A 14814-nucleotide genomic window follows, 5' to 3' on the forward strand; every position below is an offset into this window, starting at 1 on the left:
TTAACCCCAACAGACAAGGTACAGAGCTAGGGAACAATAATATGCCCACACCCGCTCAGCGCCTCTCACCGTGGGCAACTCCAGAGTGGAATTGAGACCAACCCCGCTCAAGAGGACTGGTACCAGTGGACAAGCTGTGTGAGCACGACTATATGGAGTCGGAACTTCTCAATCTCGCACACCAACTCAGGCTCCTTGCTTGTCAGAGAGGTGACATTCCACGTCCCTATAGCCAGTTTCACCAGCAGTGGAGCGGACCACAAAGGTCCCTATATTCTCTCAGCACCCGACCCCATCGGCCCCTCCTACAGGCGGTGAGACAATGGAAAGGGTGCAGGCCCAGCTCCATGGGTGCAAGTCCAGCTTCCAGGAACTCACCACCCAGTCCCACCTCCAGGCCTAGCTCCAGACGGGGACCCCGGTGACCCACATCTGGGCGAGGGAAACCAAGGTCCAAATAAGGAGAGGTTTATCTAATACAATGTGATGTCATGTATCAATTATGAATTTGATCTGTTTTTGGTTATGAGAAAGATAGGATTTTTGTTGTTGTCAGTAATTACAACTCCAGCTCCAATTAACTGATCACTTCACGACAAAATATGATGTCTAATTTGAACACCCCTACCTTTATGGCAGAAGGTTCCAGTGTAGGCTGACTGACTACAATCACAGTAGAAACCATTGTGTCTTTCCACACAAAGACCCTGGTTTTGGCATAGAAACCTATAGCTGTTGCAGTGGCCTGGGCATCCAGGTTGAACCCCAGGCGTGATCCTTGCCCTCTCGTCCAGATCAAGAGTGATTCCGTTTAACTGCAGAGAGCGGATACAACCCAGAAAGCCCTTTTGTCTGGAAGCTGTACCTCCTGAAAACGGAAATAAAAGAAAATAGGAAACTCAAGTCACTCTTCCTTGAATTATTTTTCTGCTGATGCAAGATTTATCAGAAGTACAGTCTTGTCTGTGTTACAAAGCCAAGAATTAGGCTGATAGATGTGCCAACTGGCAGCATTGCAGATAATTTACTCTTTTCACTAAATGAGCCTTTTCCCTCAACAATAAAGATTCTACAACTTCACATTTTAAGATCTGTAATTCCCCACCATTATGGCAACGCAACAACTGAGAATAAATCCTAATCACTATTATGGAGTCAAAAAGGTTCTTGTCTTGCGCCACATTCAGTGCAGTGAAAGTGTGACATCACAGAAATAGATGATTGATACATTAACAAACCTTCCACAAAGTGAGCAGATGCCTTTCAGAATAAATACACAATGCAAATAAAGCAAAAACACAGGTGTATCAAAAAAAAATAAAACAATATCACTCAGTAGAGTGGAACCCTCAACAAAGTTGAATTCATGCCAAATTTTTCTCTTTCATTGGCACACACCTCTGGCACAACACAAGCTCATAATAACCTACTGCTTGGTTGGTGAACATATCTTTACACATTAGTTTAAAAAACACTATGCATCTTTTTAAAATCGTTGCCGGGTGTCTAAATAAAAGGTGTCTGATATTCTTCTGTCAAAATACGGATAACAAATGATATCCACTTGTCACACACTGGGGCGGCACGGTGGGCGACTGGTTAGCACATCTGCCTCACAGTTCTGAGGACCTGGGTTTAAAATCCAGCCTCGCCTGTGTCGAGTTTGCATGTTCTCCCCGTGCCTGCGTGGGTTTTCTCCAGGTACTCCGGTTTCCTCCCAAATCCCCAAAACATGCATGGTAGGTTAAATAAAGACTTTAAATTGACTGTAGGTATGAATGTGATTGTGAATGGCTGTTTGTTTGTGTGTCCCCTCCAATTGGCTGGCGACCAGTACAAGGTGTACCCTACCTCTTGTCCAGAGTCAGCTGAGATAGGCTCCAGCACACCCGTGACCCTAGTAAGGATAAGTGGTATGGAAAATGGATGGATGGATGTCGCACATTGCTTGAAATAAAAAATCTTTGTGTGTTACCATGACAACCGCGGGTGGAGCTACAGCATTTCGATTAGGCAAGGGTTATTCACCCCTCTGTGTCCAGACTACAAAGCCATCATAACCATATAGCCATAATCCCCTTACAAAGCGACGAGGCAGCACTTCATGACCATGATACCGAATTACATTTTTCATTTTATGTTTGGATCTGTGCATGTTGAAGCGGACACACTGACAAATACCACTTCACCCCCACGTCTAAAACTTAGCTGAAAATTCTCGTAATGTAGCAAAATAAAAATACTTTGTCACCGTTCTTAAATTGAATTTTCATGTGTCTGTACTTTACTTCGCTACTTATATTTCTGGCAACTTTCATTTTTAATCCATTACGTCTCACAATATATACTTTTACTCTAATGTATTTCCCCTAACCATCTTCATTACTACAAAATCAAATCAGAAGAAACTGTTCATTGATATAACGCCTGAACTGTGAAGCACAAAGTGGAAGGATAGTCCTGCCCGATGTGGTAGTGATACCGGTAGGGGGAGGTAATAAAAATGAGATGAAGGTAATCAAGTAGTGTTTATATGGGCGCACTGGTAGTGTTTGTGTGTGTCTTTTGGTCCTTCCCACTTGAGGCCAACAGACGCAAGGGTCACATGATGGCCAGACTAACTTCGCTCATTAGCCAACATTCAGATCTTTAACTACACCACTGAAGTAAACTAAAGAAATAAACATTTAATTTAAATAAAAAGCAATCACAATTGTACCCAGTCATTTTTTAAATACCTTTAATTCCAATACTTAAGGACATTTATTATAATTTTGATTAATTTTGATTTTTGATACTTAACTACAGCAATTGTCAAATACTTTAAGACTTTTTTCTACAAGGTGACTTTAACTTCTAGCAAACGTATTCGGGCCTGGCGGAGGTAACAATACAAATACACACTTGCTCCTTACCTATAAACAGTTGACTGTTTAGCTGCAGATGAATTTGGCCATCAGAAGGAGCCTCAAGCGTGGCTGCAGGGAGGTCATCAACATGAAGCATTGCCTCCTTTACATTTCGCTCGGCTCGGACGCTGTGCCAGCGGTTGTCATTCATGGGGACATTTGTTTCCACTCTGACCTCCATTGGCCCGTTCCCCACATCAAAAGAGAAGATCACCTCAAAGGGGGCTGCAGTTATGGAATGAGTTGAGGAAGCGTGATAAAGATGACGATAAGACCAACACACATGAATTATATTAAACTGTTGTCTGAATTCCAATGAACAGATCAACAGATCAACCCCTATTAGTCTGTTCTATCGAGGTTCCACTGTACATGCATTTGAACAAAATTGAATACAATACCAAGCATTACAATTAAGAAGACCCGTTTGGGCCTAGGTGGACTGGTTCATTCTTAATAGCAACTATAGTGGGTTTTCATTCACAACAATCAGTTGGCCCTCTATTGAATTTCCCAAAAAGAGGGAAAAATATCAACTGGATGGGGGAAAAAAAGTTGGACTGGTGGCTGGTTTAAAGTGATAGCAATGCAAATGTAAATCATAAAATCACAGCCACAGCATGATATATAGAGGAGGAAAGCATTATTATATAAAAATAGCACACAGAATATACTATTGTTACATTCAAATGTCTCAGCCAAAAAAAAAAAACAAATATGAATGCAGGGATCCATCCTGACTGCATGATGGAGTCGGTGTATTTCACGAATGTTGGTGCGTTCACTGTATGGAAATAGTCAGTTGATTCACTGTACTTAACTAATCCACTGCCATTGACGGCTGTTGAATTCAAATACCCATATTAACATGGAGGACTGGAAGTGAATGAGTGTTCTCTGAAATCTCAATTTAGAAATTAAAATTGAAATAGTGCTCCGAGAGAACATGACGACAAAATTGGAATTAGTGATTTTTTTTGTCCTGACAAGAAACTGTCATGGTAACTTATTTCCCTCATGTGCCAATCTGAAAAGCAGAACTTCCCATGTTTAGTGGGTGCGAAATAGCTTCTTCTCCTGTCCATCTGTGGACACAACTGTACAGCAGGTGGACCAGCTGGGCCAGCTATAAGAAGATTCAAGGAGGCTGTAATTTCAGGCGCTAAACTGTGCCAGTGCAGTGAAAAAACTAAGTCTCCATCTTATCATACTTTTGGGACATCAGTCATGTCAATTACCTTCTTCAGTGCAGCTGTACACACTTGGCTGGGTTCATGATGACAATTTGCTCGGGCTTGACTCAGTTTCACAATAAGGAAAATTCACACTTGTATACGCCAAAGAATAAAAACAAAACATTTATTTAATTTATTTAGCATCACACTCTTTTGTTGACTTTTTAGATGTTTAGAATATTAACACAACTATTTTTAGAATTCACAAAGGTTTCCATAAAAAGTAATATATTATTTGTATTTTAACTGACAGTCTACTAACAAAGTTCTGGTCTCAGCTATAATCACATTTCTACTGTTATTATCGCTTCTTCAAGTTAACAACTGAAACAGTTATTCTTGACTTGAGACTGTCACTGTAAATATTCTGACATGACAGTATAACCGCACAAACATATTAAGAGCGGAATGGCTCATCATGAGAGTGACTGTCTAAAAATTTAATATGTGTTGATTTGATCTCAAGTTCCTCCAGTATGAAAGCATCCTTGAGTCCGATCCAGACAATCCAGTTTTCATTCTGGTGCTGCTTTTAACTGTACTGTATGTGTTTAACTGGGGCCTATTTTTCTTCCAGGGAAGCATTAACCTTTATTACTGCGTGAGCCTGTGTTGATATGGTGTCTTTTAAATGTGTATTTTAACCCAGAAAACCATGAATGATTTGCAGTGTAAATCAGACCAACGCAACATACACACTTCAATATTAGCTCAACACGGTGACCTATGATAAAGCAATGTAACTCAAAGGTGTCTTTTCCATTAATCATCAAACTACCAGACTGCATGTATCCACATTTAGAGATGAAGTCAGCAGAGTGCTGATTCTTGTTTGAGAACTATCCTCTTATGGAGCATGTAGAAAATGTAAAGAAACTACCGGATAGTGTTGTGGATTTGTGTGACGCCGTGCGTCGCGTCAATGCAGGGTGCATCTGACGCTCACCATCCCGTCATCGGATAAAAACATTTTCCATTCTGGAGGGTTGACGCGGTGACATAAAAAAGTTCTTCCAATGGGAGCGGGGCTTGCGGAGTGATTTCTGATTTCTGTGCTATTTTGATTTCTGTGCTATTTTGGCAGACTTGTACTGTAAACGGCAAGGGGGGTAAATGGAGAAAGGCATAATAACTGTGGTGTCTCTCTATCTCAAACTTTGGGCCAATAGAAAAATAATATATCGAGATATCTCTGTGGGAGGCTTTCAAACTCGCTTTCAAAGCTCCCTGCTCAGCCTGAAATCCACCTCGAAGCGCTCTTCCTGGAACTAGAAAGCTCAAGGACGACTTTAACTCTGAGATGCTGCCGTGAAATTAGTACGGGATATTCCCATTTCCTTTTTTTTTTTTTTTTTTTTACTGCTGTGTCACCTCCTCCTCCTTAAAATAAGCAAAATAAGGGATTTCTTTCGACAAATACATATTGCCGAGTTGTGGTCCATTCAGTGGGGAAAGCCTCCTGACTTGGAACACATGTACCGATACGAATTCAGGATTTAAAATAAATGTAACTGTAATCTGGTACAGTAAAGAAAAAGGACATGAAATCAGATTACAAGTACATTTATTCAAAAATTTTATTATTTCGCAGGATTACATTTTTAATGTGGGGAGAAAGAGAGGCCGATTGTTGATTTGAGCACTCGTCCGCTTTCCCACTACCGGATCGAGCAACCTTGTCAAGAATTTAGCAGAGCAACAAGTGGCTAAATGGTCACAACATAGCTAAATGGACCACAGCCATCACAGCAACTGTTTAAAAGTGAAGGAATTGAATGTGACTCTGGATAGTATTCACTGGACGATTTATTCATTATGGACAACATTTACAAAGAAACCTGTGCTGTCAAAGCCATTCGGAGGAGACTGTAGCTAATTGTCAGTAAACATTTTACTATGACAATCTCGTCACCAATTACTATTACTGCGTTACTATTTAAACACTATTACCAATACCAGCTGCTAAACCTGGGTGTGTTTGTTTGTGTGCACACGTGCTCGTTGTAACAAACAGAGTGTTTGGCTCGTAAAAAGGTTTTAAAGCTTTGTTATGAAGCTAGTAAATGTAATTTCCCTCACGGGATTAATATCGCTCTCTCTCTACATATCCATCCACCCATCCATTTTCTGAGCCGCTTCTCCTCACTAGGGTCGCGGGCGTGCTGGAACCTATCCCAGCTGTCATTGGGCAGGAGGCGGGGTACACCCTGAACTGGTTGCCAGCCAATCGCAAGGCACATTTAAACAGACAACCAATCGCACTCACATTCACACCTACGGGCAATTTAGAGTAATCAATTAACCTACCATGGATGTTTTTGGGATGTGGGAGGAAACCGGAGTGCCCGGAGAAAACCCACACAGGCACGTGGAGAACATGCAAACTCCACACAGGCGGGGCCGGGGATATATATATATATATATATGCCTTGCCAAAGTCAAAACAGCCGCATACAGGCAAATATGGATAAATGGCTGAAACACCCATTTCCTCTGGATTCAGGAGAGGGTTCATATAACACTCTGTAAATGTTATATATAACAAAGCTAGGTTTATCGTTTTGATTTCTTTTTTATATTTTTTTCTTCTTATTATTATTATTTTTTTAGGATTACTTAATTTCAAGTTTAATTTGAGTTAAAAAGAAGACAATGCCTGACAATTACATGGTCAAATTAAGGAGATGAAATAAAATGATTTTCATTCAATAATCAATTGCATTAAGTTCTACTTTTGGAGTATCGTCCACATGCGTGAGGGGGTACTTATGGCATGACAAAACTTTTCAGGGGGTACACAAAGCAAAGCAAAGCAAATTTCTTTATATAGCACATTTCATACACAAGGTAACTCAATGACCTTTATGTGATTAAAAATCATTTTAAAATAAAGGACGAAAACCCATCTTATAAACATTTAAAACAAACAAAGAGAGTGCCTGCGTGGGTTTTCTCCGGGCACTCCGGTTTCCTCCCACATCCCAAAAACATGCATTAATTGGAGACTCTAAATTGCCCGTAGGCATGACTGTGAGTGCGAATGGTTGTCTGTTTGTATGTGCCCTGCGATTGGCTGGCAACCAGTTCAGGGTTTACCCCGCCTCCTGCCCGATGACAGCTGGGATAGGCTCCAGCACGCCCGCGACCCTAGTGAGGATAAGCGGCTCAGAAAATGGATGGATGGATGGAGAAAAAAGTACAATTAAAACAAAGTACAAAAGTACAATTAAAACAGCGTACAGTGCAAGAAATATTTAAAAGTGGAAATGCTCTAAAATGTTTGAGAAAAAAGAAGAGTTTTTAAAGTGGACTTAAAACATTCACACTTGGGGCTGACGTCAATTCTGTTGGCAACTTATTCTATTTGTGTGCAGCATGATAGCTAAATGCTGCTTAACCATGTTATCTTTGGATTCTGTGCTCCACTATTTGACCTGAGTCTGTTGATCTCAGAGCCCTACTGGGTTTATATTTTTCCAATAGCATTTATTTCATGTATTCAGGACTTCAACCATTTAGTGATTTATAGACCAGTAGGAGAACTTTAAAATCTTTTCTAAAACTGACTGGGAGCCAGTGTAAAGACTTTAGAATTGGAGTAATATGCTCTGACCTCTTTATTCTGGTCAGAACCCGAGCTGCAGCATTCTGAATGCGCTGCAGTTGTTTAATGCTCTTTTTGGGGAGTCCAGTCAGAAGACCATTACAATAGTCAACTCTACTTGAGAAAAGCATGGATGAGCTTTTCCTGGTCTGCTTGGCACACGTAAGCCTTCACACTGAATACATTTCCAACCTGTTCAGCAGTATATTATGATCTACTGTATCAAAAGCCGGACTAAGCTCCAACAAGATCAGAATTGACACCTTTCCCAAGTCAGACAAAACATGTCGGGAACCACTGGCTAAGGTATGCTAAACACAATAATATTAATATAGAGCCATCTAACCACCTGCTGCTATAACAACAGCAGCCAAATTGGAGACATGCTCTGCGGTGTTTTTGAATGAGAGAAGGAAACTGAGAGAAGGACAGAGGAAAGAGAAGGCTAAAACCTAGAGCCAAGCTTTTTAAGGTAAAAATGAAACCAAAAACATTCAAATGTTATATTGAGGAGAAGGAGCTGAGCTCTCACTTACATCTCAGTTCAATACGGATAAAATCTTTGATGCCCAGATTTTCCAGGAAGACCCCAGAGGACGATGTTGTTTTGAATAAAAAGGAGATGTCTGCATTTAGTTCTCCATGAAAGGTAGGGAAGTGAAGGTAGGATGTCTCTTTATCAAATAGTGCAGAATTCCAAAAACTTTCTGGAACACAAAAAGTGCACCGGTTTGCAAAGTCCCCTTTGAATATGTTAATCACAAGCTCAATTGAATATTTGCATTGATGCTTAAAACTGAGAGTAAATTTAAGACAACCCAGAAAGTGTTGAGGTAATTAGTTGGGAGCCAAAGCATAGCTGCATCGATGCAGTTTCTACGACAGAAAGAAACCTGACATGTAGTAATTCAAATACAATAGAATTTGAGGATTGGTGAAACCAAAATATATTTTATTACTTGGGTTTATTGTTATAATTGTGAAATCTTTCAATGTTGAAAAATGATTTTTTTTTTAACACAACATATATGAAAAGAACCTACTGTCTCCATGACAACGTAGAGGTCCCACCTTGTAGTAAGCTTCTGAGCCTGGCTCTATGACCCCCAGTACCAGAGATTGGACTGGGAGAGTCTCCTTATGGGTGAGGAGACCTGAGTCATTAGTCCTGGGGGTGGTCAAAAGGAGGAAAAGCAAAAGGATAGAAACATAATAAAGAAGAAGGTGAAGAACAAAATAAGAACCACTTGATTTGGGTAAATCTCTGGAAAAAAAAAATTATATATGAATATGAGTGCCCTGTAATTGGCTCGCGACCAGTTCATGGTGTACCCCGCGTCTCTGCTCGAGTTAGCTGAGATAGGTGCCAGCATACCCACAACCCTAGTGAAGATAAGCGGTATGGAAAATGGATGGATGGAAGGATGCATTAATCAAACACTGTACATAGGAATATCTTAAATTATAACACCATTGTTCACTGTCAGCATCACAGTTGCACTGGACGTTTGAATTCAAACAGTTGTTGTGCAGTCCACAAGCACACTGTTGACTGCCTGGCAAAGCTCCACCCCAATGTGTTTGGATCCGTCCAGGAGCTTGACCTCCAAACCACCAGCTTAGTGGCGTACTGTCTGAAACATAGACAACATTTACCACTCTGTGTTTTACACAGACACTCATTAATGGCACTCATGGCCACAGAATTGGGTAAACCTGCACAATGCAATGATTATTAGCTTTACAGATGTAGATTTTCTTTTTAATGAAGCTCTCTAAGCCTGGTGCATACATACTGATTTTTAACATCTCAAACATTTTTTGTAATATGAAAGACCCTAGACATGACAGGGAAAAAAATGGCATGCATGTCCTTACTGCTCTTTTACAGTGGTAATGTCTTGTGTTGTTTTGTTCTTTTTTTGTATACAGTAATGCCTCGTTTATCACAGGGGTTAGGGTCTGGAAAAGCGACAAAGGAGCGACCACATATTTTTTTAAAGCTGTATGAACCTCCCCTGACTTTATTAATCTTCCTGACACTCCTATTAACCTCTACCATACTATATACTCTTAAATACCTTTTAAAATATAATCATAAATAATGCACATTGTTACTGTACACCATGTACATTTTATTCCTTGTAATATGTATTTTAATGATTTTTTTATTTTTTTTACATTTTTAATGTTTTAGGCTAAGGAAGCATTTATTTTACCACCAATTATAGCATGCTGTACATTCAAAATTCCACAATATGGCGAATTATGTGCGATATAAATATGAAAAAAAGTGTGCAATGCACTGAACTTGCAATAGCTGAACCGCGATATAGTGAGGGAACACTACTTTGGCTATATCACCCTTGAAAAAGAGACCTCGGCCTCAATGAGTTTTTATTTACTGGTTAAATAAAGGTTTTGAATGATTGATTGATTTTAGTGTGTGGTGTACTTGAGATAATCAACACAGCACACCACATACATAACGATACTTGTTGTAATTGTATCTCCAAAAGTAGATGTCTGGTGACTGATGGGCAGAGGTGGGTAGAGTAGCCAAACATTGTACTCAAGTAAGAGTACTGTTACTGAATACTATGACTTAAGTACAAGTAAAAAGTAGTCCTCCAAACATTTACTTGAGTAAGAGTTAGAGTAATCAGTGAAAAAAACTACCACTGAAACTAAGTAAAGAGTAACAGGTGAGTATCTTCTGATTAAAAAAAATAAAATAAATCTGAGCATGGATGTCAAATAAAATAAAAATTAATAATATATGGGAGTCCACACACACCTGCCACAATTTAAATTTTTAAGTGCCCAGAATTAACAACACATGAACTGGGCCCTACAGAAACATTATTTGCTTTATTCACTTAAATGACTGAATGAAGAAGCTAGTTGCTGAACAGACCTATTGATATTGTGTGTGTGTGTGTGTGTATGTGTGTGTGTGAGCGAGAGAGAGATTACAGCATGACATGTACCTCAAAAGATGTTATTATGTTATACAATTAGTTATGACCATAAAATAGGGCAAATGTTGTCATATTCACTGCCAAAACAACAACAGAAACATCTGCTACTTATTGCAAGGTGTTTTCTCAATTTAGAAGTGGGCTGAAATGTGCACGTTTGGGCAGACGCAAGACTACATCTTCATAATCATCATCTGCATTATAAAGCTGTTGTTTTTCAGTCTGTAAAGTAAACACTCGCACGGCTGGTTTTTTTTCTTTCCCCACAATGAGTCGTCCCCGAAGGCTTTGTGTGCAGTCATGTGACTGGCTTGTGCCATCTGATTGGTGAATTGGAGTCAAATGACACTAATGATCTTGTTGGATTGGCGCAATGGCGCCCTATGTGGACGTCGAAGATAAAATCTAAAAACAGGTCGCGCACCCAATAACGGATAAATAAAACTAGCGAGAGGCAGGTTGTTCATTGTAACGGAGTAAAAGTATTGACTCTTCTTAACATAAATACTAAAGTAAAAGTAAAAACTATAGTGCATTCAACCTACTCTGACAAGTACAATTCATCCAAAATGTTACTTGAGTAAATGTAACGGAGTAAATGTAACGTGTTATTACCCACCTCTGTTGACGGGTGAGAGGCAGCATCAAATCAGAGAGCAGCCAGACTGACAGAAAATAGTAGTAGAAGAAGCTAGGATAACTTATCTTATCTTATCTTATCTTATCTTATCTTATCTTATCTGGTAATAACATCGCAGTGGCAAACTCTTGTCATCTTGCTCTTCTATTGTGTCTGGCAACAGCGCAAGCTTCAGGTCGCTTCCTAATTGGCTATCTTTTCATTTAAAGCGAGCCTGTGGCTCGGCTGTCGTCGGTGTTGACAACATACGATTGTCGGCCCCAACTGTTTTCTGGGCAGATTGGGGGGGGGGGGGGGGGGGGCGGTGCAAAAATCAGTCTTAATGCATCACACACTACGGGATAATCCCTTAAAATAATCTTTTAGAGGCATCTGATAATCAGTCCTTTGGTGACTTTGATCAGAAAAAGGGGGAAATGCTCAAATTAGTCCCGATTATCGGTATGTGTGTACCCTGCTTAAATTATGCAGGCTTACCTAATGATGTGTAAATTACAACAATTCATGTTAAGCGGAGCTCAAGCATTAACTTTGAACTTTCACCTGGTTTGTTGAGGAGACGGGAATTCCTGCAATAGTAAGATAGTTCCTGCTCACAATGCTCTGATCGGCTGAGGACCACCGCTAACTGCTCCTCTTCTGAAGCATAATGGAAATGGACTATATGCTGCTTTCTCTCAGGGCTTGAATGCAGTGGGGTCAGTTCTGTATTATTGTGCTTGATCACCGTCCATGCCCTGTCTTAAGTAGTCACACAGAAGACGTTATCATTTGCAAATTCTAAGTTAATGTAGCACTTCTGAAGCAGAAAATTAGAGAGAACAGATTAAGGAAATATTTAATAGTTAAATAAAATAAATATGAACAAATTAAATTTCCTTTAATTAGCAAAGAAAAGATTTAGTAAATGTTAGATTGAAATTGTGTGAATAAATAATGCCGTGTGTGTGTGTGTGTTACCTGTCATGTTACAGTACATGAGCTGAGGTTTGATTGGTCCACTGCCATCCACATCCACATAATAATGTCCTGATGTTTTTCCTTTGTGTTTGTATACCTCACATGACTGTCCATACCTTGCTGTGCAGAAAAATAGAAACCAGCTCAAAATATCCACAAAGTATCTTATTTAAATACTCAACCTTTTTTAAATTGTCTTTAAATTAATTAATTTATTTATTTCCATCCATCCATCCTTTTTCTGTACCGCTTATCCTTCCAAGGGTCGCGGGCGTGCTGGAGCCTAACCCAGCTATCTTCGGGCGAGAGGCGGAATACACCTTGAACTGGTCGCCAGCCTGTTTATGTATTTATTTATTTATTTTACTTCAGACGCGGCACGGTGCACGACTGGTTAGAGCGTCGGCCTCACAGTTCTGAGGACCGGGGTTCAATCCCCGGCTCCGCCTGTGTGGAGTTTGCATGTTCTCCCCGTGCCTGCGTGGGTTTTCTCCGGGCACTCCGGTTTCCTCCCATATCCCAAAACATGCATTAATTGGAGACTCTAAATTGCCAGTAGGTGTGAGTGTGAATGTGTGAATTTGTTTGTATGTGCCCTGCAATTGGCTGACAACCAGTTAAGGGTGTACCCCGCCTCCTGCCCGATGATAGCTGGGATAAGCGAGGTGAAGAGAAGCGGCTCAGAAAATGGATGGATGGATTTGACTTCAGACAACATTGTACCGTTTTGGAAATTCCTGTCCCTGCCTGATGCTTAAAAACAAAAATATTCGGTTATCACCTCCAAGCGGGATTATTTTAAAAGTCATTTCACTGACTTCTCGAGTATTGATTAGAACTTGGAGAAGTGATCGCATTTCTACTGTGGCATCTTTATATATCAAAGTCCATTTCTACATACAGTATTTAATAATGCGAAATAAAAAATCTAAGAAGCTTCCTTATTGTTTCCTCTTCATATGTTCAAGTGCAACAAATAATAAACTCACATCATGAGGGGCACTGACGTTCATTTGGTTAATACTGTGTGAATAACGCAAAACGTTTTTCAAGTAATACTGAACTATGACAGTAGTCTGCTATAATAATAATAATAATATAATAATAATAACACTAGCTGTTGTGTGTGTTTTATGCAGCGCAATACCTTCCTTGCTTACACTGCGGTGCTTGTATTATTTTTGGATAAAGACTTTTATTATGTCCTCAAAACATGTTGAGATGTCAAATATGTATTTACATCTAATATACATATTGCCCTGCCCAATGCTAATGTTGCTGCATGTCAACTGAATCTTAATTGGTCTTAACAGAAAGTTTCACAGCCCTTAGGTTAGCAGAAAGAAAAAATAATGCAGCTTTTCTTAAATTATCTAATTCAAATGATCCGTCAGTGTCTCTAGGGGGTGTAATGAATGTGCAATAAATATGTATACAGTGCATAGAGAGATATACACTGTATAAACACACACTATATATGTGTACTGTACAGTATACAGTGTTTACTTACCCTCCCTGAACTCATTCATTCATTCATCTTCCGCACCGCTTATCCTCACTAGGGTCGCGGGCTTGCTGGAGCCTATCCCAGCTGTCCGAGAGGCAGGGTACACCCTGAGCTGGTCACCAGCCAATCGCAGAGCATATATAAACAAACAACCATTCACACTCACATTTACACCTACAGGCAATTTAGAGTTTTGTTCCATGATTCCATGATTTTGGCATGTGTAACCGGAGAAAACCCACACAGGGACGGGAAGAACATGCGAACTCCACACAGGTGAGGCCGGATTTGAACCCGGGTCCTCTCAACTGTGATAACCAGTTGTCCACCGTGCCGCTTGCCCTCCTTGAACTATTTTATTTATTTTCAATGTACTTGTAGGTGACAGGTGGTAGGTCAAAAGGTTTGAAATGGTTTATCTTGGTCTTGTTTTTATATACATGTATGTCATAAAAACCTGGAATTTGCAACCTGGACTCAACTAGGAGATGTATGTTACTTACAGCTGTGGCAGGTGGCACCTCTGTAGCCACTGTCGGAGCAGTTACAGTGGAAGGTGCGCCATGACTGAGTACATGTTCCTCCATGTTCACAGTGACTAGGGGAGCACCTGAGAGGCAGACAAGCGAACAAAGTAAGAGGGTTCGAAATGTGTTAGATAATCGCTCAACGTTTCTCAAGAACTTTAGAAAGCAAGCTACACTGTTATGAGTTTCTGCAGTACTATAAAGAAAGAACCTGAACAAAAGCACCTTCAAACCCCAAGTTTGTTTTTAGTTCAGCACAGGTGCATTTTCTAAACGTTGTACAGAAAGTTGTAACTGTTATAACTGTTGTAACTGTTGTAACTATTGTAACTGCCACTGCATCACTAAGATGCTAAACTCTTAAACTCCTGATGATAATCAAGACATATGAATTTTCATTTTTTAAGAGCATCAGGCAAAACAAAGCAAAGCAAAGAAAATTTTGTTAGAT

At 39.9% G+C, this 14814-nt stretch overlaps 1 protein-coding gene across 1 annotated transcript in view; it reads right to left on the reverse strand.

Annotated features, from left to right (window-relative positions):
• LOC133406480 (contactin-associated protein-like 4) overlaps positions 1-14814 on the reverse strand; it is a 90605-nt gene that overhangs the window by 12249 nt on the left and 63542 nt on the right. The window contains exons 11-18 of the mRNA XM_061684133.1: positions 14340-14446; positions 12330-12449; positions 11913-12110; positions 9220-9382; positions 8792-8916; positions 8285-8455; positions 2916-3134; positions 629-868 (exon numbers count right to left, since the gene is read on the reverse strand). Of these exons, the coding sequence (XP_061540117.1) occupies positions 629-868; positions 2916-3134; positions 8285-8455; positions 8792-8916; positions 9220-9382; positions 11913-12110; positions 12330-12449; positions 14340-14446 (1343 nt within the window). The remainder of the gene's footprint in view (positions 1-628; positions 869-2915; positions 3135-8284; positions 8456-8791; positions 8917-9219; positions 9383-11912; positions 12111-12329; positions 12450-14339; positions 14447-14814) is intronic.

Source organism: Phycodurus eques, chromosome 8 (genome assembly GCF_024500275.1).
Source record: "Phycodurus eques isolate BA_2022a chromosome 8, UOR_Pequ_1.1, whole genome shotgun sequence".
NCBI classification, from domain to species: domain Eukaryota; kingdom Metazoa; phylum Chordata; class Actinopteri; order Syngnathiformes; family Syngnathidae; genus Phycodurus; species Phycodurus eques.